The sequence below is a fragment of the Chionomys nivalis genome, chromosome 9, assembly GCF_950005125.1.
Source record: "Chionomys nivalis chromosome 9, mChiNiv1.1, whole genome shotgun sequence".
In the NCBI taxonomy this organism is placed as follows: Eukaryota; Metazoa; Chordata; class Mammalia; order Rodentia; family Cricetidae; genus Chionomys; species Chionomys nivalis.
The window spans coordinates 13,026,744-13,048,232 of NC_080094.1; the positions used below are offsets into that span (position 1 = coordinate 13,026,744).

The 21,489-nt window shown below is 51.5% G+C and overlaps 1 protein-coding gene across 1 annotated transcript in view; it reads left to right on the forward strand.

Annotated features, from left to right (window-relative positions):
- Nucleotides 1–5,046: 5,046 nt before the first annotated feature.
- The window catches only part of Slc13a3 (solute carrier family 13 member 3), a 55,679-nt gene continuing 39,236 nt past the window's right edge, over nt 5,047–21,489 (forward strand). Inside the window, exon 1 of the mRNA XM_057780814.1 lies at nt 5,047–5,170. Coding sequence (XP_057636797.1) covers nt 5,060–5,170 — 111 coding nt within the window. The 5' untranslated portion in view covers nt 5,047–5,059. The remainder of the gene's footprint in view (nt 5,171–21,489) is intronic.

A 21,489-nucleotide genomic window follows, 5' to 3' on the forward strand; every position in this document is an offset into this window, starting at 1 on the left:
GAGAGATGGCTTAGCCCTTGAAAGCTAAGGCTCACAACAGGGAGAGTCTGCTTCCACTCCACCCTCCCCACCCCACCAAGAAAGAGGCTTTCTAGGCTGCAAAAGAACCAGTGGAAACAGTTTGTACAGAGCCGAGGACATAAAGAAGCCTAACAGAAATAGTGTTTTGCACATATATATGTGTGTGTGTGTGGTTCATGTGCATGTGTATATGCGTGTTAACACGTGTAAAAGCATATGTATGAGTGTATGTGCACGTATTTGTGTGTATGTGTGTGGAGACCTGAGGTTGACACTGAGAGGCTTCCCCGCCATTCTCCACCTTGTTCACCGAGGCAGAGTCTCTCATTTGACACCAAAGTTCACCCATACGGTCAGTCTTACTCTGGGTACCCCCTGTCTCCACCTTCTGAGCCATCACACCCATCTGGTATTTACATGGGTTCTGGGGATCTGAATTCTGGTCCGCAAGTTTGCATAGCAAATGCTTTATCCACTGAGCCAGCCACCTAAGGAACTGCATGTTAGCAGAAATGGCAAGATCATTTCTCATCACAGAGAAAAGCCCCTACTACTCTTGTTCCAGATTAGCTGCCCAAGAGCAGGAACCTCGCCTTAGGCAGCCAAGGAGCCAGCCATGTGCCTCACAGCCAGACTGGCACGGACAAAAGCTCCTTACAAAGGAGTTCTACTGCCCAGAATTGTGGGGTTCACCATGCACGGTGACAAGACATCAAAGGGAAGGGTTGGAGTGAGTGAGGATCGTTGGGGGAAAAGGGGCTTCCCTCAAAAGCAAGACACTACAGGAGTTTAGGCAAGGAGACCAGAGAACCGACAGCGAGGCCGAAGTGGTCCACGTCCACCTTGTTTTAACTTCGGCACAGTGGCTGCGCCTTCATCTACTGTTGTTTCACCCTGTAATGGCAACTCCGCAGTTACCAGGCTGCGCCAGTTACCCCAGCCATTCGGGTGCAGCCTGGTGGGAATCCTGTTCCTGCAGGCACCGACTCTGTTGCTGCCACTAAAGGTGTCTTAAACTAAACCTATCCTTCTGTTTATAAATAAGACTCTCAAGATTCAAAGACTGGGAAAAACCCTGCTAACTCAGAGAGACTAGGTCACAGTTAGCTAGTCTTTCTTCTTTGCTGGCATCTCTGAAAGACCCCTGCTTCGGCTTCGCCAAGCCAGAAAAAGCCAGATGTCCCTCAAAACATCACCCTCCTTCTTCCTGTGTCTCTCTGTCTCTCCCGGATGCCCTCTGAGGCTCGATGATTACTTTCTGTCAACTAGTTGCTAACACAGCCTCCACGTTAATTTGTTTAATTAATACAAATGCGAACTTGGGGTTCACAGTATGATTGAATATCCCCCAACATCGCCTACAACACATGAAAAATGGGGCTGAGGAACTAAGAGGTGTCCTTGCTCCCACAAACTGCAGCTACCAACAACTGAGTGAAGTGTGGGGTATCTCAGAAACAGCCATGGGGCTGAGGAGCTAAGAGGTGTCCTTGCTCCCACCAACTGCAGCTACCAGCAACTGAGTGAAGTGTGGGGTATCTCAGAAACGGACATGCACGGTGTTTTAGGCCTTCAAAAATGCATGGGGTCACACCCTGCCACCATCGGATAAATGACAGTAATACTTGCTAGAAGATTCTTACAGTGCCAGGATGTGAAGTGGCCTTGGTGGGAACAGGTGACTCCCCAACAACTATAAAAACCTATGGCATCTGGGTAGTGGCAGCACATGCCTTTAATCCCAGCACTCGGGAGGCAGAGGCAGGCAGATCTCTGAGTTTTAGGCCAGCCTGGTCTACAGAGTGAGTTCCAAGACAGCCCAGACTACACAGGGAAACCCGTCTTGCAAAACCAAACCAAAAACAAAAGAACAAAAACAAAACAAAATAAACCTATGGCAACTCAACCTTAGAGGAGGGAGGCACCTCCTGCCATCCCTAATACAGATGCTGGGAGCCAAGGCAGAGCCCTGGCTTCTCCTGGGCTCAGGTCCCATCCTGCTGCAGGAAGAATCCAGCTCCTTGGAGCATTTGAAGCCAGAGGCAATTGGGGCTACACAGAGGCTGAGGCCTGGCTCAGCTGGGGCCTGTGAAGACCAAGCTCCCCTTCTAAAGGGAAATGGGATGAATGCCTTTCTCTGCTGACCCTTCACACAGAGTGTCCACAGTGTGTTTGAAGATTAACAAACAGAATGTGACCGTGGGACCACGGGAGAGCTCACTCTGTTAGCCATAATGCTCGCTGCACTGGTGCAGGATCAGAGTTCAGGCCTCAGCACACACGTCAGGCGACCCATGACCAAACCGCTGTTCCAGGGAATCGGATGCCCCCTTCTGGCCTCCGTGGACACTCAGGTGGCAGACACTTACACAGGCCCAGGAATAAAATTAAATGTTTAAAAAAATGTGAATGTCAACAGAATCGAAAGATCTGAGGTTGACTTGGGTCTTTAAAATCTGGGACTTAAAACTTGAACAAAAGAAATGGATTCTTTTTTTTTTTTTTTGGTTTTTTGAGACAGGGTTTCTCTGTGGTTTTGGAGCCTATCCTGGAACTAGCTCTTGTAGACCAGGCTGGTCTCGAACTCTCGAACTCACAGAGATCCGCCTGCCTCTGCCTCCCAAGTGCTGGGATTAAAGGCGTGCGCCACCACCGCCTGGCCCGAAATGGATTCTTTTTAAAGAATAACATTCATAAATAAAGGGGACAATTCTCTTGAGGAGAAACTGCGACAAGCTAATGAAGATGAAAATGCCAGGATCAAATGCATGACCCTGTGTACAAAGACTGAGCCCTGCACACATGGATACAATGAAGGACAAGTCAGGAAAACCAAAGACAGGATATTTAGGGTCCCCAGACTGGAGCACACAGAGGGAAAAAGGCAGAAAAATGTGGAAGAATCTGAAATTCGCACGCTGACACCAAGCACTCTAAGGGTTAGCAGGACAGGAGAAGGCGTGGGGAGAAGGGAACATTTGAGGGGAGAATGCCTGGGTCCATGTCACAGCTGGAGAAGACACGTCTCCACAGGTCCCAGAACCTCAGTGGACTCCGAAGAAACAGACACAAAGGAACCCTGGACCAAACTCAAACCAAGGCCACGACACCGAGAGATCTTCCCAGACAGTCAGAGTTAAGATGGACACCATCAGCAGGGGACGGGGATTAAAAACTGGCTAAGTTGTTACTGGAACCATGGGAGATATGAGCACAAGGCCCTCCCTTCCCATTTCTCTCTCTTGTGTATTTTTTTTTATTTTATTACTAGAGAGAGGGGAGAGAGAGGAGAGGAGAGGAGAGGAGAGGAGAGGAGAGGAGAGGAGAGGAGAGAGGAAGAGAGAGGAAGAGAGAGGAAGAGAGAGGAAGAGAGAGGAAGAGAGAGGAAGAGAGAGGAAGAGAGAGGAAGAGATGTGCTACCACTTGTGTGTGGAAGCTCAGAGGGCAACTTGAGGGAGTCATTGTTCTCCTTCTATCAAACCACTTAAGTCACCAGGTTTGGCGATGCCTTTACCTGCTGAGTTATTTATTTATTTATTTATTTATTTATTTATTTAATTTTTCGAGACAGGGTTTCTCCGTAGCTTTTTTGGTTCCTGTCCTGGAACTAGCTCTTGTAGACCAGGCTGGTCTCGAACTCACAGAGATCCACCTGCCTCTGCCTCCCGAGTGCTGGGATTAAAAGCGTGCGCCACCACCGCCCGGCTGAGTTATTTATTTTTAAGCTCTGCGTATGTGCATAGGTGTGTGCGTGTGAGAGTGTGGGCATGGGTGAACCACAGCATGTGTGCCATCAGAAGTCAGCACTGGTGTTCCTTGTCACCTTCTACCTTGTCTGAGAGAATATTAAGCTAATGCGGCTATATCGAAGTCAGCCACGTTAATACGATCTTGGGTTTTCTAAGTCTGAAGCTGAGACCCAGATCACAGTTCTGCCGTGATTCTTAACGCATGCAGTGTTGGAAATAGAGATGAATAAGGTTTTCATATTTTACAGGGACTGGTAAAATGATGATGCCTATAGACTATGAACTGTATATTCATTCAATGCTGTTCAATACCCCAACTCCCCCAAAAAACCCCACAAAAATGACAAAAAGCAAGAAACTTCCCAAAAAGGCCCTTTCTCGACAGAAGCCACTGGGGAAACATGTCACACTACTAAGGAGGTGTGGGGACCTGTTCAGTGAAGAGCGCAGAGTCAGGCCTCACGCCTTTTGCATTGCATGTGCAAGGCCCTGGTCCCTTCCCAGCACCTCAGGGACCAGTAGGGTCCGATGATCCAAAGCTGCACACACAGCGTTCCCCTAGAAGCGGCCCCAGGAGCTGCTGGCGGGATGTAAAGTGCAGAGTCGGAGGAAAGATTCCCCATTTTCTTAAAATAGTAGAGGCTGGATCTTAAGCTGACCCAGCAGCTACCCTTCTGGGGCTCCGACAGATAACTACACTCCATACATAACCCGCGGTGTTGGCAAGCTTCCATAATGCCAACACTCAGAAAGTGGAGGCAGGAGGATGGGAGTTAAAGGTCATCCTCAGCTGCATAGGGAGATAGAGGCCAGCCTGGGCTAAATGAGAGCCTGTCTCAAAATCACACAACCATCAGTCTGTAGCAGCTGCCACTGCAAAGGGAAGACTCCCACCCACAGGTGACTGCACCCTTTGCACGAAGCACTCATTTTAAACTCCCCACCGACCTCCAAGTCTGGAAGAGGCTGCAAGCCCGGTCACTTGAGGCCATTTGTGGGTCACAGCAGTGTGGTCTGTCCCAAAGGGTCTAAACTAGGGTGACAGTGCTGAGGCCTTCAGCCCCACCTGGACTTCACCCCATTTCCCACCTGAGTCCAGAGCGCCTAGCGTGGTGTGGGTCTGCGGGGTGGGGGCTCCGGGGCCCCTTCCCTGCTCCTTGTCCCCCGACTCTTTGCCGCCCAGGAGGCGCGGCCGGGGCGGTTCCGCGTGACTCCTCCCCGCCCCTTGGGGTTTTAGGTCCCTGCCCGCCGCTGAGGGGCAGTCGGGCCGGTCTCCGGCGATCGCGCGGATGGCGGCGCTGGCGGCGCTGGCCAAGAAGGTGTGGAGCGCACGGCGCCTGCTGGTGCTGCTGCTGGTGCCGCTGGCTCTGCTGCCCGTGCTCTTCGCCCTGCCGCCCAAGGTACGGTGGCCCCGGGCCTAGACCCTCCCCGCTTGAGCCTGCCTCCCACTAGGAACACGGGCTCCTCTTCTCCCTTCCTTGTCTTTCTGGGCGCTCCGACTCTTCCCCACTTCTAAAGGAATTCTAGATTTTGAGTTCTAACCGCTTGCTTGCTGCTACTGGGGCATCTCCCTTCACAGTGACAAATGTGTGACCGGCCGCCAGTCACTTAACCTCTCTGAACTTTGGTTTGCTTACCTCTATCTAAAAAGGTGATGCGATATCGCAACACGGTGAATTTGAAGAAGTCAGTGTACGTCGGTGTCTTAGAACTAGCCTGCTATGTAGTAAGCGCCTACTGCGTGCCAGCTGCTTTTGCTCTGTACCAAGTTGCTCAATGGTTGGAGACCAACACCTTCCTGAGCGCTTCCTAGAGGAGACACCACCTGACCTGCGTCACCTCTGAAAAGTCTCTACAGAGGCCCAGCTCAAGCTAGGACAGCTAAGGCTGGAGACAGCAACACTCTCAGAGTGTCTTGGAGTGAGGACCCGAGTGCTGAGAACCCAGGGAAGGCTGGGGTGAGCTCAGGGCTCACACCAGTTCCTAGGGGCTCCAGCACCAGTACCCAGAGGGTGCGAGACCCCATCACACTTAGCCTATTCCAGAAGGTTCTTGGCCATGTCAATAAATTAGTCAATGTTCACAAAATAAAGGATAGCTGAAGGTGTCATTTAAAATATGACATGATGGAGGCAGAAGGCCTCCATCATGCCTGACAAGAAACGGTGACTCTAGATTATTGTTCAGCGAGTTCTTTGGTGCTCACTTCTCCAACCTATCAGACCCTGCTGATTTGAAGAGAGCAGATAAATAACCGTAGAAGGAGTATGTCACCCTTGCAAAGACCAGCGGGGCCCTGGGCGAATCGCTGGCCTGGGGGCTCCCCAGCCTTCTTCCTTCTCTGGCTCTCACTTTTCTTAGCTTTAAAATGGGATGATCAGAGGCTGGTAGAGGCTGGTGCACGTGGCTCGGGAAAAGGTGGAAGGTCAAGCTGGGATACTGGTCCTAGGGGCCAGCAGAGGTCTGGATAAAGGCGGTGGCCATATAGGAGCAGTATTCCTGAATGCTCCCATGGTTGCTGTGTGCCCTGTTCCAGACGCAAAACTGTAAACCCAGGAGCAGGTTCACCAGCACGGGTCTCTGAGGAGGTCTCACCAAGAGAAAAGGCATTCCTACCCTGGCTTTAACTGAGTGGGACAGTCACAGCCGCCTGACCTTGTGTTGGATTTGTGGGCAGCAGGGAGTATAGCAGGCTGGGCAGCATGATGAGGAAGGGTCTCGAGCCAGGCTCTGCAGTTGTCTCCTGTACTGTTCGCTCAACCAGGGAGGTGACTGGGTTTGCCTTCATCCTTGACAAGCAGAGATGTGAAAACTCAGCAAGGCTGGTAACCTGCCGGAATCTCAAACTTAGTGAAAACATCATGAGATATATATATATACATGTTTATGTATATGTATATATATTTGGTAACTCAATGGTGGGTTCTCAAGCATTCGTAGATGGCACCGTGTGGCAGTGTGAGAAGGTGGGGTTGGGCACCCTGTACTAATACCTTAGTTATCAAACAAAGACTTTGTTGGTGGGACTCCCTGGTGAGAATTCTTGATGTGACCCTAGATGTCACTGCCCCTTAGTGACTGACAGGCAGGTCCTCCTCTTGGGAGGCAAGTGGGTCAGTTTGGGTGAGAAGGCTTGGCCCTTGTGCACTCAGAATGATTTAGATAGTTCTCCTCAAGTTCCTGGCTGATAGGAGCTGGCCTGTTCTATTCTTTGTGTGACATAAAATGTGATTCCATGGAGGGCCTTTATTTTTATTGCTCATTCTGGGTTCGTAGCTTGTAGGCTGTGTGGATATGATCTCTCTAAGGCTGGTGGGCCAGTCTGAAAATGCTAATTGCAGCTCAGAGCATCTGTAGTGTCTGCCCCCTTTCCCTCGTCATCAGATGGCCTCCTGGAAGCCTCTGAGCCCAAGGCAAGTCAAGGTGACCATGTACGTGTCACTGGAAATGCTTGAGTGTGGCAGAGAAGGGAAGAAACTCGGAAGGCCTGGGCATCTGCCATCTGGTGTGTCGTGGAATAGCAGCGCTTGCCCCAGTTCAGCCCTGGTTTCAACCTCTGTGATGCCTCTGGGCCACAGGTTTCTGATGTGTCGGGGTCACTGATCCAGATGGAAGTGGTCCACTGTGGGAAGCTGGGGTCAGGAACAGAGAAGCTCCTGGCACTACGTCTTATACTAGGACGTAAGGTCTGACCTGAGAGGAATGGAGCGAGCCAAGTTGAGGCCTAGAATTCCCAGCACCTTGAGGATCTTTTTCCATGACCCCTAGCAACTTCGGAAGCCAAGAGTCTGCCATATTTTCCACCAATAGCTGTCTCAGGAGGTGGAAGTGTACAGGTAGCCCCGGATAGCTAGCGAGTGTGACCGGACCATTATAACCTGCTTTGTGATCAACACCAGCCCATCTGCTTGCCAACCTGTCTTCCAGAGGGAAGAAAGTAGCTTCTTTCCTCCTGATCCCCACAAGGCTCAGACAGCTGCTCTGACCCTCTGGCCACTGTGACTGCTGCACCGGTGGGTGATGCTGAGGATGCTCTGAGGAAGGGTAATTGAGATGTTCCAGATGGGACAGCTACAAAATGTTGCACAGACTGGGCACTGAGCAAGCCGCAATCGAGGGCACAGCTGGACCTTCCTGGGGAACACTCTCCCCGACACACACTTTCAAATTTGCCCATCATGGGTGTCTCTGGAGAGGCTTGACCTGGGGTGGTCATCTATTTAGGGGGTGGTAGTTCATCTGCAAATTCAGAGATGCCCTTTCTTGTGTTTGGCTTATTCTTAATACCAGTGGGTGGCCATGGAAAGTTTTTCTTTCCTTGTTTGTGGGATTTGAAATCAGGACTGGATTCTCATCCCACAGACCCTGCCAAGTTCCTAACTCCTCTGAGTCTCCCTTTCAACATGACCACTTATCCCTTGGGCCCCTCTGAGAGACTCTCTTTCAAGGAGGTGGCCAGCCTTCCTGAGGATGACGCCTAAGGTTGTCCTCTAGTTTCTAGGTGAGCACCTGCTTATACATGAACACACACACACATGCACACAGACATAGATACACACACATGCACACAGACACACACAAACACACAGACACACACAAACACACAGACACACATACACACATACATACACACACACACACACACACCACGTTGAATCCCAGGAAGCTAGGAACAGGGTCTGACTTTACCTCTAGCTGTAAATACCACCACAGCAGTCACCGGTCCCTCACGGCTCTATTTACTTGATCGTGTTCCTCTTGTTTACTTATTGGAGGAACACATTCCCACACTGCTCCCTACCCCTTTTCTAGAAGACTTAAACACACCTACTTACAGAGGAGCCTTTGTGTAGGGTCCGTGTATGAAAATCCAGGATTGTGATGACTGAATGAACAGAGACAGCAATACGCATGCAGACTCCAGAGCCTGGTGATCCTGGCCACACGGTGCTTCCCTGAAGCCCAGGACCTGAAAGACAGGGTTCATACTTAAGGTATCAAATCGTTAGCAAAGATGGCAGGGTGGAAGCCCAGACTTGGTTTCAGAAGTGACAGGAGGGAAGGAAGAGGAGGCACAGGGACAGCCTGCCGGCCTTCTGTGTCCCATCTAGTCTTCCGTGCTGACCTTTTGTACTTCTTCAGGAGTACTCAGCATGAGCTCCTGCCCCGCTGGGTGACTGTGAGCCCTGGCTGCTCACTGTCCTCCTACGAAAACGCAAGGACCACCCATGTGATGGTTGGTGGCTCTTAAGTTCAGGAAGTTTCTGAACAATGGTCACCAAAGATGGTGGGGCCCAAAGTCCTTGTGTGATGTGTGGGAGAGGGACTTCACGGAGGTGACCCACTGAAGGGAAGACCCTACCTGTTGTCTAGGTGAACCGTTATCACAAGTTATATAGGAAGGACCAGGTGGTATTGGAGGTGGAAGTTGGCGTGATGACCTCAGAACTGGCTCTCACCTCAGGGTCTTTGCACCTGTTCCCCTCTATCTGAACCACTGCTTCCTGAGGAGCCTTAGAGGTGGACACCCTCACTTCACCCACGTGGCTCACTTCCTCCAAGGCCTTCACCATCCCCACCTGCAAGTTCTGTCTAAAAGAGAAAACAAAAGATCTGCACACCTTGCTCTGTTCTCTGCCCCTTCCCTTGTTCTCTCACCACCTTGATCGTTAGATGTATCTGCCAGCATGCTGTCTACAATCCCCCGGACAGGGTTCCCTGTCCCCGTCACCACAGTGTCTTCAGTCCAGCATGGGGCGCGACGTGTAGTAGACACTCAGCAAATACATGTTGCATAAGAGAGCAAAGGAATGCTGGTCACCAGCCAAGCCCTCGCGGTACACTTCTCACAAATCCTCCGGTGACCCTGGAGGAGCCCCGAGCTCCTGTGGTCCTCCCTGCCCACCCCTGCAGATCCTGGGGCCTGGCACTGTGAGTGCTGGCTGATGGCTGCCCTAGGGTGCTTCCCAGGCAAAGCCAAAGCGTTGTTTGTCCCCATGGTGCCGGGGTGGCAGGGACAAACGAAGAAGCTTTTACCTTGGGTCATCTGTCCCATCGATTGTTCCTGGCCTGGATGGAGTAGGAACAGGGTGGAGGAGGGCAAGACAATCCTGGGAAAGGTAGGGAAGAGGGCCCCTGACTGCCCCACACTTCAGGGCACCTTGACCCTGGAGAGTAGGAACTGACAGAAGTCACATTGGCTAAGCACCTACTCTGAGTCTGGCTGAGAGCCTACTATGTGTGTGGCACATTGTATTCAATGGAACCGATCCTATGACATCAGAAAAGGCAGCCTCCAGGACTCCAGGCAGTAGAGCAGCAGGAACATTAGCAGGGGTCTTGAGTCACTTCCGGGTCCTGCCCTACATCAGGCTGTCATCCACCTGCCACCTCCTCTCGTGGTGCCTGGATTTATCAGTGAGCTCCTAGACACAGGGGGGCTGTCATGGAGGAAGAAGCATATCACACTCATGGGTGCCTAGAAACAGGAGCAGGGCACCATGCCACCAAGGGAACCCGGGAAGCCCAGGGCCTGCAGGAGACAAAGGGAGGGAAGGAGAGAGGGAGGGAGGAGATTCTTCTGTAGGAATCAAAGTTGAGGTAGGGCTGAGACAGGGCTATAGATCAAAGCTGCCCACTGGGAGGGTCTCAGTGGGCTCTGGGACACAGGGTTGTCCCCAGATAGTGTCTGGCCCTGGACTGATCTGGGGAGGTGAAGAGCAGCCTGGAGCATGAGTCCTTCTGAGCAGGCAGCTGGAGGGTGGGCTCTGCAGTGGTTCCTCTGTCGCGTGAGCAATGCTGCAGACTTCTTAGCTCTAGGAATCTGTGCATCTTGGGTGGTGTGGCCCCTCCCAGTGACAGACCACAGGGAGCAGAAACTCTCCTGCCCTCGTTTCTTTACCTACTATCATCCATCCAGACACTGTGAGCCTGCCGGTTCTTCACACCTGCCCAGCTGTGCCTGCCTCAGGGCTTTTGCTCTTTCTTTGTCCTGGAACTCTCCTGCGCCAATCTGTGCAGCTGGATGCCTCTGGTTATTGAGGTCTTAGGCCCAAGGACATCACTTCCAGGGAGTCCTCCTAGATGGCCACTTTGAAAGATCTTGACCCACTCACCCCGCAGCCCCTGCAAAGCTACTCCGCTTCATTGTGTGCACGGAGTCGTGCACAGGTCCCTGGCTTTGTTCAGTGTCCTCTCGCCCTGGACTGTGGGCAGCGGCAGAGCAAAGCCCCATCTGCTATGGTTCCCTGTGGGTCCCTACGGTCTAGGACTTTGCCTGACACATGGAGGGCACTTGGCAACAGCAGAGCGGTCAAGCTTGGGTTTAAACACAGGTCCTGGTTTCAGAGTGTGTACACCTCTTAAAACCGCTGCCCACATCTGGCTTGTGGCACACTTGAACTGAAAACAACAGCCTCTGCTTCTTCAGCTGGGAGATTGAGGTCAGGGGACAAAGGGAAGCAGGCCTGGGGTCCCCAGTGGGGAACCCCAGAGCATCCTAGGAGTCCTCCCAGCTAGGTGGCCAACCTTCCACCGCTTGTGGGCATCCCTAGCTCTGGGCCCCAGCCGTAGTCCTCTGAGGCCCAGCCAGCTTTCCACTTGTCCATACTTCTGCCAGGTGTGTAAACAGGCCCGCGTGGTTGCTGGTGGCACAGCTGGGGGCTAGATCGAGTGTCCTGACCCAGCCCCACAGGACAGTGCTCTCTGCACTGATGAACCAAGGGTTCTGATACCCCAGACCCTGAAGACACAGCATGCCAGTGCCACGCTGCTGCCTCCAGTGCAGGTGCACCAGGGACTTGGAAAGAGAAACGTGGTCACGCAGCCTCCTGGCAAATTATTTCCCTCCCCAGCTCCCCAGCCTCAACTTTCTCCCCTGCAGAGTGGCTCAGTGAAACCCACTTGCCAGGAAAATGAAAATACTTGGTGACAACAGGTGCCTAATAAAGGCTGCCTGCCGCTGCCTGCAAGACGAGGGGACCAGTGTCTATGCTCTATCTCTGAAACCCACACCAGGAGTGGTAGCAACCCGAAAGATGAAGACACTGGAGAAGGGCTCTCCAGGATGGCATGCCTCTGCCACCCAGCCTGGTAGGGACTCACAGTTTCCCAAGGATACCTTAATTTGTAGGTTGGGCTGAGAGGGCCCTTGGTGTTCAATGCGTCATACTCTTCTGAGGGGGAAATGCTGGAACCCAACCCAGGAGGCTGCAGGGAGGGACCTCTCCCCATTCGCCAGAAGTCCTTGAAGAACCACAGCTCAAGTTCATGTGCCAGCTCAGGGATGTGCAGTGTGTGTGTGTGTGTGTGTGTATGTGTGTGTGTGTGTGTGAGTGTGACGCAACCATGGTATAGAATACTCCAAGCATTGCATTGAGCTGCCCTGACTGGTTCATGGCAAATTGAAACTACTTTGAGATAGTCCCTTGCCCCAGTCACAACGGCTTTTATCAAGAAGCATGACAACAAGGGACTGGAGAGACACCTCAGTGGTTAAGAGCACTCACTACTATGGCAGAGATAAATAAGTATTATAATACTAAAAAAAATTATTGGAGAGGATGTCGAGAAAGAGGAACGCTTACTTACTGCTGGTGGGCATACAAATTCATAGGACCATCATGGAAACTTGCTTGGAGGGTCCTCAGAACATTTTAAATAGCACTAACATGAGCCAGCTATTCTGCTCCTGGGATATACCCAGAAAACCCCACGTCCTGTCATTTGCATTTTGCTGATTTAGGGATATTGAACACTTTCAAAATTAGGGATTAGCTATTTGTGTTTCTCTTTCTTTCTTTCTTTCTTTCTTTCTTTCTTTCTTTCTTTCTTTCTTTCTTTCTTTCTTTCTTTCCTCTCTCCCTCCCTCCCTTCCTCCCTCCTTCCTTCCCTCCTCCCTTCCTTACTTCCCTCCTTCCTCTTGGAAGCTGCCTATTCTTTTCATTTGCCCATTTGCTGATGGATTCATTGCCTTGACTTTTAATTTCTGAGATTCGTCGTAAGTTCTGCTCTTAGCCCCTGTCTGAACCTCCCATGCCAACTGTTAACTCTGCCGGCTGTTTCCTTCTCCATGTGCTGGCTTTACCTCCACAGAGTTCCAGCTATTGGTACTTGGGGCTGGCTCCCAGGCCGTAGGGATTCTGGTCAGACAGTTCTTGCCGACCCTGCTGCCTTGAGGCGTCTTCCTTGGCTGTTGTCTAGGATGTTCAGTGTTTTGGATTTTTGGGCAGGGTGAAAGCTGGAATCAAGTGTTTGTCTTCTGCAGGTGGATTCCCAGTTCTGTCAGCACCAGTTAAACAAGCTCTCCTTTTTCCAATGTACATTTTTGCCTCCTTTGTCAAAACCTAGGTGGCTTTGTCAGTTTATTTCCAGGTTCCCAGTTCTGTTCCGGTCGACCTGTCTGTTCTTCCACAACACCAGGCTGTCTTTGTCACTATAGGTCTGTAGTATAAGTTGAGGTCAGGTGTGGTGACCCTTTCAACTATGTTTCTACTACTTAGGGTTGCTTGGGCTATCTGTGATCCCATATGAATTTCTGGGTTGTTTTTTCTAGATCGGTGAGGTGTGGCATCAGAATTTGATAGGTATTGCATTAAACCCACACATTAATTTTGGTAGGGTAGCCATCTCCACAATATTAAGTCTGCCAATCCAGGAGTGTGGATGGTCTTCCCATCAGTGAGTATCTTCTGTGATTTCTGTTTTTAATGACTTGACATTTTCATTGTGAGATCTTTCTCTTCTTTGGTTAACTGTATTCACAGGTACTTAATTTTGGGGGATCTAATTTGAACGGGATATTTTTTCCTAGTTTCTCTCTTGGAGAGTACAGGAGAGAATATGGTACGGGGGTCTGGCCCTGCCTAAAGTGCACATGACACAGGAAGCGTTTCTCCCCCAGCCTTGCCAACAGCTGCCGCTGGTCTCCTCACTACCACAGGTCAGCTTCAAGGACACCTGTGCCAGGCACTGACCTACGGATTCCTTTTTGAGGCTCCCCCTCCACCTTGATTTACAGAAGCTCAGTGTGAATGAGGCACCAGGGTCACTGTCTTCCTGGAGAAAGGTGGAGGGGAACAATGAGGTCACTCTCCTTAGAGGATGTACCACAAATGCCACACCCCAAGCTACGCTTCAGCCGTGCATTGGCTCCCTCACTCATCACAGCCACTCTGTTCAGAATCGGGTGAACTGAGGCATGGGGCAAGTTCAGCAACTCTTCTGTCCACAGATACGATTAACACGAGTTGAGACTATGACCGAACCCTGATAGTCTGCACCCCGGGCCTCAAACCTCTGCAGTAGGTTCGGGTGTCTGTGGGCAGTGCTGGGTGTCAGTGTCTTTGACTCCTCACATTGGATGCTTCTGGTAGAGGGAATAAAGGATGATCCCAGAAGAAAGGGTTCTGTGTGGCCTCCACTTCACCCCTGGACGGCTCAGCTCGGAGGGTCAGCAGAGCTGGGTGCAGGTTCCTTCTCCTGAAAGGAGGGACTGAGGCTAGGAGGGCCAGAAGCACACTCAGGATTCGTGGCTGAGAGGTATGCCTGGGTCATCCTGTCACACAAGAGATGGTGGGTCTCTACCATTCTCCCCGGACCTTACCACCGCATGGTTCAAGCCCCAGAAGTCATCGACAGATGGTTAGTGACTCAGGATCCCACCATGCCTGTTTCTTCTTGAGTGCCCTGCTCAGTGCCCTTCCCAGTTGCTTCTGGTTCCACACAGGGCAAGAAAGGGTTAAAGGGGGCAGAGAAAGCTTCCCTCACCCCAGCTCTCCAGAATCAACAGTTTTCAGGAGAGAGAGAAAGAGAGAGAGAGAAAACGAACGTGCAGGGTGCAGCTGGGTGCTGAAAGGTGGAACAAGACTATCTTTTGTTATCTCCGCCACCTCAAGGAAGGCACCATCTAGATCCCAGGAGCCCAGAAGACAGAGGGCTTGGGCCTGGAGATGACTAGAGCCAGGAGAGCCAGGATGATCCTGCTTCCCAGCCTTTTCCTTCCCATGACCCTATGAGGCCAGGCAGTACCCACGGCTTGTTGATCCCACTGTGGCCCAACTTTCCTAACGGCAAAGTTAGACATCTAGAGAGGACAAAGAACTAACACGTGTGAGACAGGGCTGCTTCCCCAGCACACATGGCAGGTGCTAGAGCCACGCTGCACTCATCAGATGATATCACCGACTCGGGCGTAGAGAGGCTCAATATTATACAGTTGGCTAAAAAGCCAGGCCTTAAACCCAGTGGCCAAGCTTAAATTCCCTTCCCCACCTTCAGCTCAACTACCTATGTCCATTCTAATCTCCATAAAATCTGTCTTCTGGCGATCCCCAGACACTTCCAGAGTCCCGGCTTAGCATGTGATTGACCCATCATTCCCCGGGACAGACCCTGTCCAGCACAAACTCCCCTTTCACCGCACCTCTCAGTGCAGCTGAGCAGCGCAGCGCAGCAGCCGTCTCAAGCTGGCCTGAGCCGCACCTCCAGATGTTAGATAAGCAACACTGGTGGGCCACTGCCCTCTCTGAGCCTCGACTTGCCCTTCGGCACAATGGGCCCGTCCTTCCAGGAGTCATCCGGTGGAACTGAGACTCCAGAACCGCAGGCTGGGGTTGGTGCAGCTCAGCTACTTGATCAAGCTGCCGAGGCTGAGACAGTCATCCTGAGGGTGCTTCTGGCCCAGTCCTCCTGGCCTCACACTCACCTTCTAGCAAGAAGGAACCTATAGCCAGCTCTACCCACCCTCCAAGCAGAGCCAGAGGGTAGGCAGGAAGCGGAGGAGCACATAGAACCTTTCCCGCAGAAGGTCTTCTGCTGTGTACTGAGCAGGGCCCTGCCCACCCCGAGCTGGTGCAGCCTGCAGAATCACCTCCAGGCTGGGCATGGACTCCAGAAGCAGGTGGGATAGTGACTTGGGCTAGTCTTGTTCTTCCCCTGCCTGGCTCTTTGAATTTGGGGAAGATGTTCAGATTCTCTGTGCTGCAGTTTCCACCTCTGTTTTGTTTTTGTTTTTTGTTTTTGTTTTTTTTTTAAAGACAGCTGAAAAGCAGCTGGCAAGGATGTGGGGATAGACTGGTTTGCATATCTGAGAAACTGAGGAGCAACGCCCATTTGGGGTGCTTGTGCAGCCCTTTGCAGTACTGAGGACTAGCATGGAGCATAGATATTTGTGTTACAGTAAGCCCGTGACTAGTGGCTTTAATGGGACATGGGGCTCATCCAAGAACCCTTTTGGCCTCTCCTCTTCACTTCTTAGAGCCCCCGTTCTTTCCCTCTAAGCTGGAACAAGGCTCATGTGTGCTAGTGGGCTGCCTGTGCAGAGAAAAATCTCAGTGGCCACTCTCTTGTCCTTCTTATCTTTGGCTCAAAGAGCCCTGGAGAGGGAGGGTCTGTGAGCGGTAGAGGCTCCCTGTCAAATGGAACTGGAGGGTCCCAGGGTCAGGCCTAGAAGCACAGGACCAGTTTCCTGGGTAGATCAATGGCAGATCACTGAGATGGGGCAAGTGACCCCATGCCAGGAAGCCATGGACACAAGGCGATGAGGCATCTAACCCATGAAGTATCTGGGCTGGGCTAAGATCCCCCTTTGAGTAAAAGCCAGGCACATGCTCACTGGCCTTCGTTTCCTCACCACGCTCACCTCTGCACAGATGCAAGGCACTCTGGATCCATCTGTCATGCTCAGCCTTGCACCCAGTACCAAGCACACAGGTGCCTCAGATTCATGTGCTCAATACAAAGTCAAAGGAAGCATTCTTTTGCTTTTGAGACAGGGTCTCAGGTAGGCCAGGCTAGCCTTGAACTCCTCATGTAGCTGAGGATGACCTTGAACATCTAGGCTTTCTGCCTTCAACCCCCTGGGACCCTGGTCACAGACTGGAACAACCTAGATGGGATTTGAAGCTCATCCCACCAGGGATGGACTCTCCCAAGCCAGAGAAGGTTGACCTTAGCATTGGGCTGCTAAGGATGGGAGGCTTCTCCTGAACTCCACGTTTAGAGTTGATGGGACTGTGGGACAGTTGGGGAAACTGAGGCGCAGCCAGGGTAGGAGCTGCTCAAGGTCATACAGTGAGTCAGCTTCTTTTCCCAGAGGAATACAGTCTGCTGAGGGTTGAGTCGGGTTGCGGGGACTCCTGATCTGGGGCCATTCCTGACTGGTGCCTGCCCGCCTGGTGTTTTGTGAATGATTACTGAGGGCTTACGCAGCCAGAGAGTGCGAGCTGCCTCAGGACCACTTTTAATGAATGGCTCCAGAAGCTTGAACTTGTCAGGACATCTACTAATGAGTCCAGGGGTCAGCACTGTGCTGAGCAGGGGGCAGGGGGCAACATTCCTACTTCCCACCAGCTCTCCAGTCCCTGCTCTCTTCCCTGTGGATGGGTGGGGACTGGGGCAGCATTGCCCTCTCCAGTGCCTCCTTTCTCCCCTGTTGAGAACCCAGAGGGGCTTAGTTGCTTTATATAAGACAGACAGGGGAACCTGAGAGTCAGGTTTCTGGTACTCTGAGAGCAGCCTTCTGTAAACACACGGGGAGGCTCCGAAGGGATAAACACCAGCCCCAGAGCTCTTGAAGTCTGGGAGCTGTGGTACAGAGTCTGCACCTAGGACTGGGTGACGCCTCCTGGCCTTGTCTCCGGGTCTCCGAGGCTTTCACGGGTCCCTCATTTACTAGTGGAGGCCTCAGACTAGGCTGCTTCTTGGCTTGGCGGAAGGCATTTCTGTTGGGCTCTTGTTTGTGTTGTTAGGCCTGTGGGTCACCGACCAGTGGTCTGTGCTCCAAACACTCGTCTCTTCAGTATCTGTGTCTAAATGACATCACAGAAAAGACCCGGAGTCCCTTGCAGAAGTCAGGAGCAAAGTCTGAGGCCTGCCTCCTGTTGTTTGGCTTTGTTTGAGACAGGAGTCTTATAACGTAGCCTAGGCTGGCCACAGACTTTCAATCCTCCTGCTTCAGCCTTCAGAGCATTAGGCCACCAAGTAGGGCAAACATAATGTAAAAAGCACATAACGTGCACAAAATGACAGACACCTGCGGGAAGTGGCCTCGCCATGTAGCATGCGGATGTGACTGACTCTACCACGCTTGGCTGCCAGGGATAGAGAACCCTCACCATAGCTGTGCTAAGACGTTGAAATTCTTTTGAAAAAGAGTTGTGATAGAGGCAGAATTTGAACCCAGGCACCATGGCACTGGACACCACTTCTTAAGCTGCAGGTTTCTACGGGTCCAGGTTTTTGCCTCCCTCTCAGTTCCCTGTCTTCTGCTGCCCCCTCTCCCCAGGTCCCAAACCTGCTTTGTTGGGGACTACCTGTCTTCCAGATGCCAACCCCTCTATGGTGGTAACAAGATGCCATTGTTCCCATGCTATCTGTGAAGCGTGGCTCAGTGAAGGAGGTGGCTTGGCCAAGGTCACACACTACAACCTAAGTCCCTAAGCCTGACACTTCCAGCCCTGCTTGACTGTTTCCCTCACAATGTTTAGGGCCTAACAGTTGTTGCGCATTCCTGGGGCCTACATGAGCCCCAAGGAAGGAGCAGGTAGCACTGTGGGCAGCCGGTCCCCTTCCTTATCCCCTAAGGTCACCTGACTCTCTACTACCATCCTGGTCACTGCCCACTCGCACCTTGACAAATGTTCCAGGGAAGCCGGCGAGAAGAAGGGATGCTAGAGTGGTTTTGGGGTTCTGTGAGCCCCTACTCTTGGCTATTTCCTTCTCTTTCCCTCACAGGCAGAGGGGCCAGCCTGGAGCAAGGAGGGAAAGTCACCTGGGCTGCCTGGAAATCATTCCCCAGCTCAAAAATTAACTTTCTGACACGGCATTTTCTCCCCATCCCCCTGCATGCTTTGTGTAAAGACTTTAATCCCTGTGGCGAGGTCCGACCTAAGAGCTGAAACGGGACCTACTTTGGCGGAGGAATTGCAGTGTTTCCTGTGAGAAGGCAGGGCTCCAGTCAGTGTCAGAGTAGCCCTGGTGTGACTTTGGCTGATCAAGGGGCAACCAGGTGCCAACTCTGCCCTTGCTCCTATCCAGACTAGGACAAAAGTGAACCCAGGGCACCCCACAGAGCAGGTTGGGGGAGGGGCTCCTAGTCTGGGGAAAGTACACAATCTGCGCTCTAGGACCCAGTGGTGCATGCTCGGAGTCCTAGCTCTCAGGAAGTAGAAGGAGTGGGGGCAGCTAGGAGTTCAAGGCCGACTATGGCTATGTAGTAAGTTTGGGGCCAACCTGGGCTACACAAGACTCTTGACTCAAAAACTCAACTGATCTACTAAGTAAGATTCAGAGTAAAGGTCTGTCCTGGGGCTTAGGTTGGGATAAAAGTGGCAGCTCTGGCTGAGAAGGGACAGCTCTGATGGGCCTGCCCACTGCTGCCTGACCCCCTCCTCAGGGCCTGTCACTCAGCCTCACTTCAAAGGCCTCTCTCTATAGAGAGTTTATCTTCACTTATGTATTGTGGGCTCTTGGTGGGATTATCTAGGCTAAACCTCTTCTCACTAGCTGCAGTTGATAGCTGGTCCACAGCCCATAATCTCTCCTCCCTCTAGCCCCAAGCTCCGTGAAGACAGGGCTTTTACTCACCTTGATGCTCAGGTCTGTAGATACCAGCTACAGGGATGAAGAAACGGCACAAACCAAACCACGTGGGCTTGCAGGCAGGGCACGGCGGAGTAAGTGGTGGGCCCTGCATGGGTCAGACTTGCTTTTCTGACTGCACTCTGGGTGAAGACAGAACATGCTTCATAGGGAGAATGCCCCAGTGGAGGGTAGCTTAGAGCCACGACTGGGCTTCAGTGTCTCAAGGGCCACGGGGAGGGGTGGGGGTAAAGTGGGGCTCAGGCTCCTAGGGACAGAAAGTCCCTCTGTCTTCTTGCTTCAGTCATCCTGAGTGCTGGGATAACAGGTGTCTGTGTATCACCATGCCCAGTCTGAAATGGTTTAAATTGGTGCTCACAGACCCCTCTGGTATTGAGTAGATACGCTGAGGGAAGGTGATACCAACATGTGGATGGACTATGAGGGACCCCAGGACCCTGTGCTAAAATGATCTGCTCTGTCTTAAAATCCCCAACTTACAGATGTAAAAGCTGAGACCTGGAAAGGCTGGGGGAAATTTCAGGACCATGGAGAGCACACCGGGCGCTCACAGGTCTGCGTCCTGGCCACCAGTGGAAGAGCGGGCTAAGGTGGAAAACATGGCGGTCACGATTTCACTGCACCTCAGAGCAGATCGGTTGCACTTCTGCCTCTAGGCCTCCTGTTTCATGAACTCTGATCAACCACATGACCACACATCTGCCAGCTACATCTGTGAAGTGCTGGCTTCCCTTCACTCCTCAAGACAGGTTGCGGTAGCAGCTACTAGTACAGTTCCATTGAATTTTCTTAGAGGTCCTTGAGGAGACACTTGACCATCCCAACTTCCTTTCTGGGTCGCTCTGGGTAACTCCTTTGCTTTTGGTTCTGCCCAGAGGTTCTGACTCCGGAGGGGAAGTTTGCTGAAAGATTGGATGACTCAGAAACAAAACAAAACAAAATGCTGACAGTAGAGGGCCCAGAAAATGAGGCCTGGAGACGATGGCCACCTGAGAGTCCAGGTGCCATAGCAAGAAAGAAGTCCCAGTCCAAAGCTAGGAAGAAGTTGATACGGAAGTAGTCAAGCGGTCTTTAGCACAGAAGAAAAGAACAGTCTCTATTGCACGCCTGTTCAAATACAGCAGTCCCATGTCACAAACTTAAAGAAGTGAAATTTAAAATTCCAGTTTCTTGGTGGCACTAGTCACATTTCGAGTGCTCACTGGGCTCACTGGGAAACACTGAAAGTTGCAGTCAGTGGAATTACCGTCCAGGATCTGGAGGCCAGGGGTGGGGATAAGATGCTGCAGAATTCTCCAGATGCATCAGCAAACACCCAAGCCTCGGTTTGCTCCTCTGCAAATTGAGAATCAGGATTCTGAGAAGTCTGCATCCCATAAGAGCCTGTGGGAATAAAAGCCTGAAAATGGGATCTGGAGAGGTGGCACATAGGTTCAGAGCACTGGCTGCTCTTCCAGAGGACCAAGGTTCAAGTTCCAGCACCCACATGGCAGCTCACAACTGTCTGTAACTCCAGCTCCAGGGGATCTGACACCCTCACACAGACATACGTGCAGGCAAAACACAAATATATATATATATATATATATATATATATATATATATATAAACTATTTTTTTAAAAAATGCCTGAAAATGCATTTTGAAATGTGTGGTTTATGAAGAATCATCTTAGAGATGAACTCATTTTAAAAAAAGCCTTACTTATTCATTGCTCTATTCTAAATCTCCAAGGCTAATGTGTGTTGTGTATGTGTGTGTGTATATGTGTGTGTGTGTGTGGTGTGTGCCTGTGTGTAGATACATGGTATATGTACGTTTTCCATGTGGAGTGTGTATATGAGCATTTATTTGAGACTAGTCCTAACTATGTAGTTCAGGTTGGACTTGAACTCGCCATGATCCTACACCTGCCTCTGCCTCTCAGGTGCTAGGAATGCTGGAATGCAGGTATGTGCCTTCCATCAGACCTCTCATTTTGTGGGGTCTTCTTGCCTTTGGTTTGTTTTGAATCCTTCCCTCAGTCCCTGTCTCTAATAGGCTGGCTTTATGTTGCCACTTACTGCCTGCGCCCTGGTTTTTACCACCCTTTATTGAACGTCTATTGTTAGAGTCATTT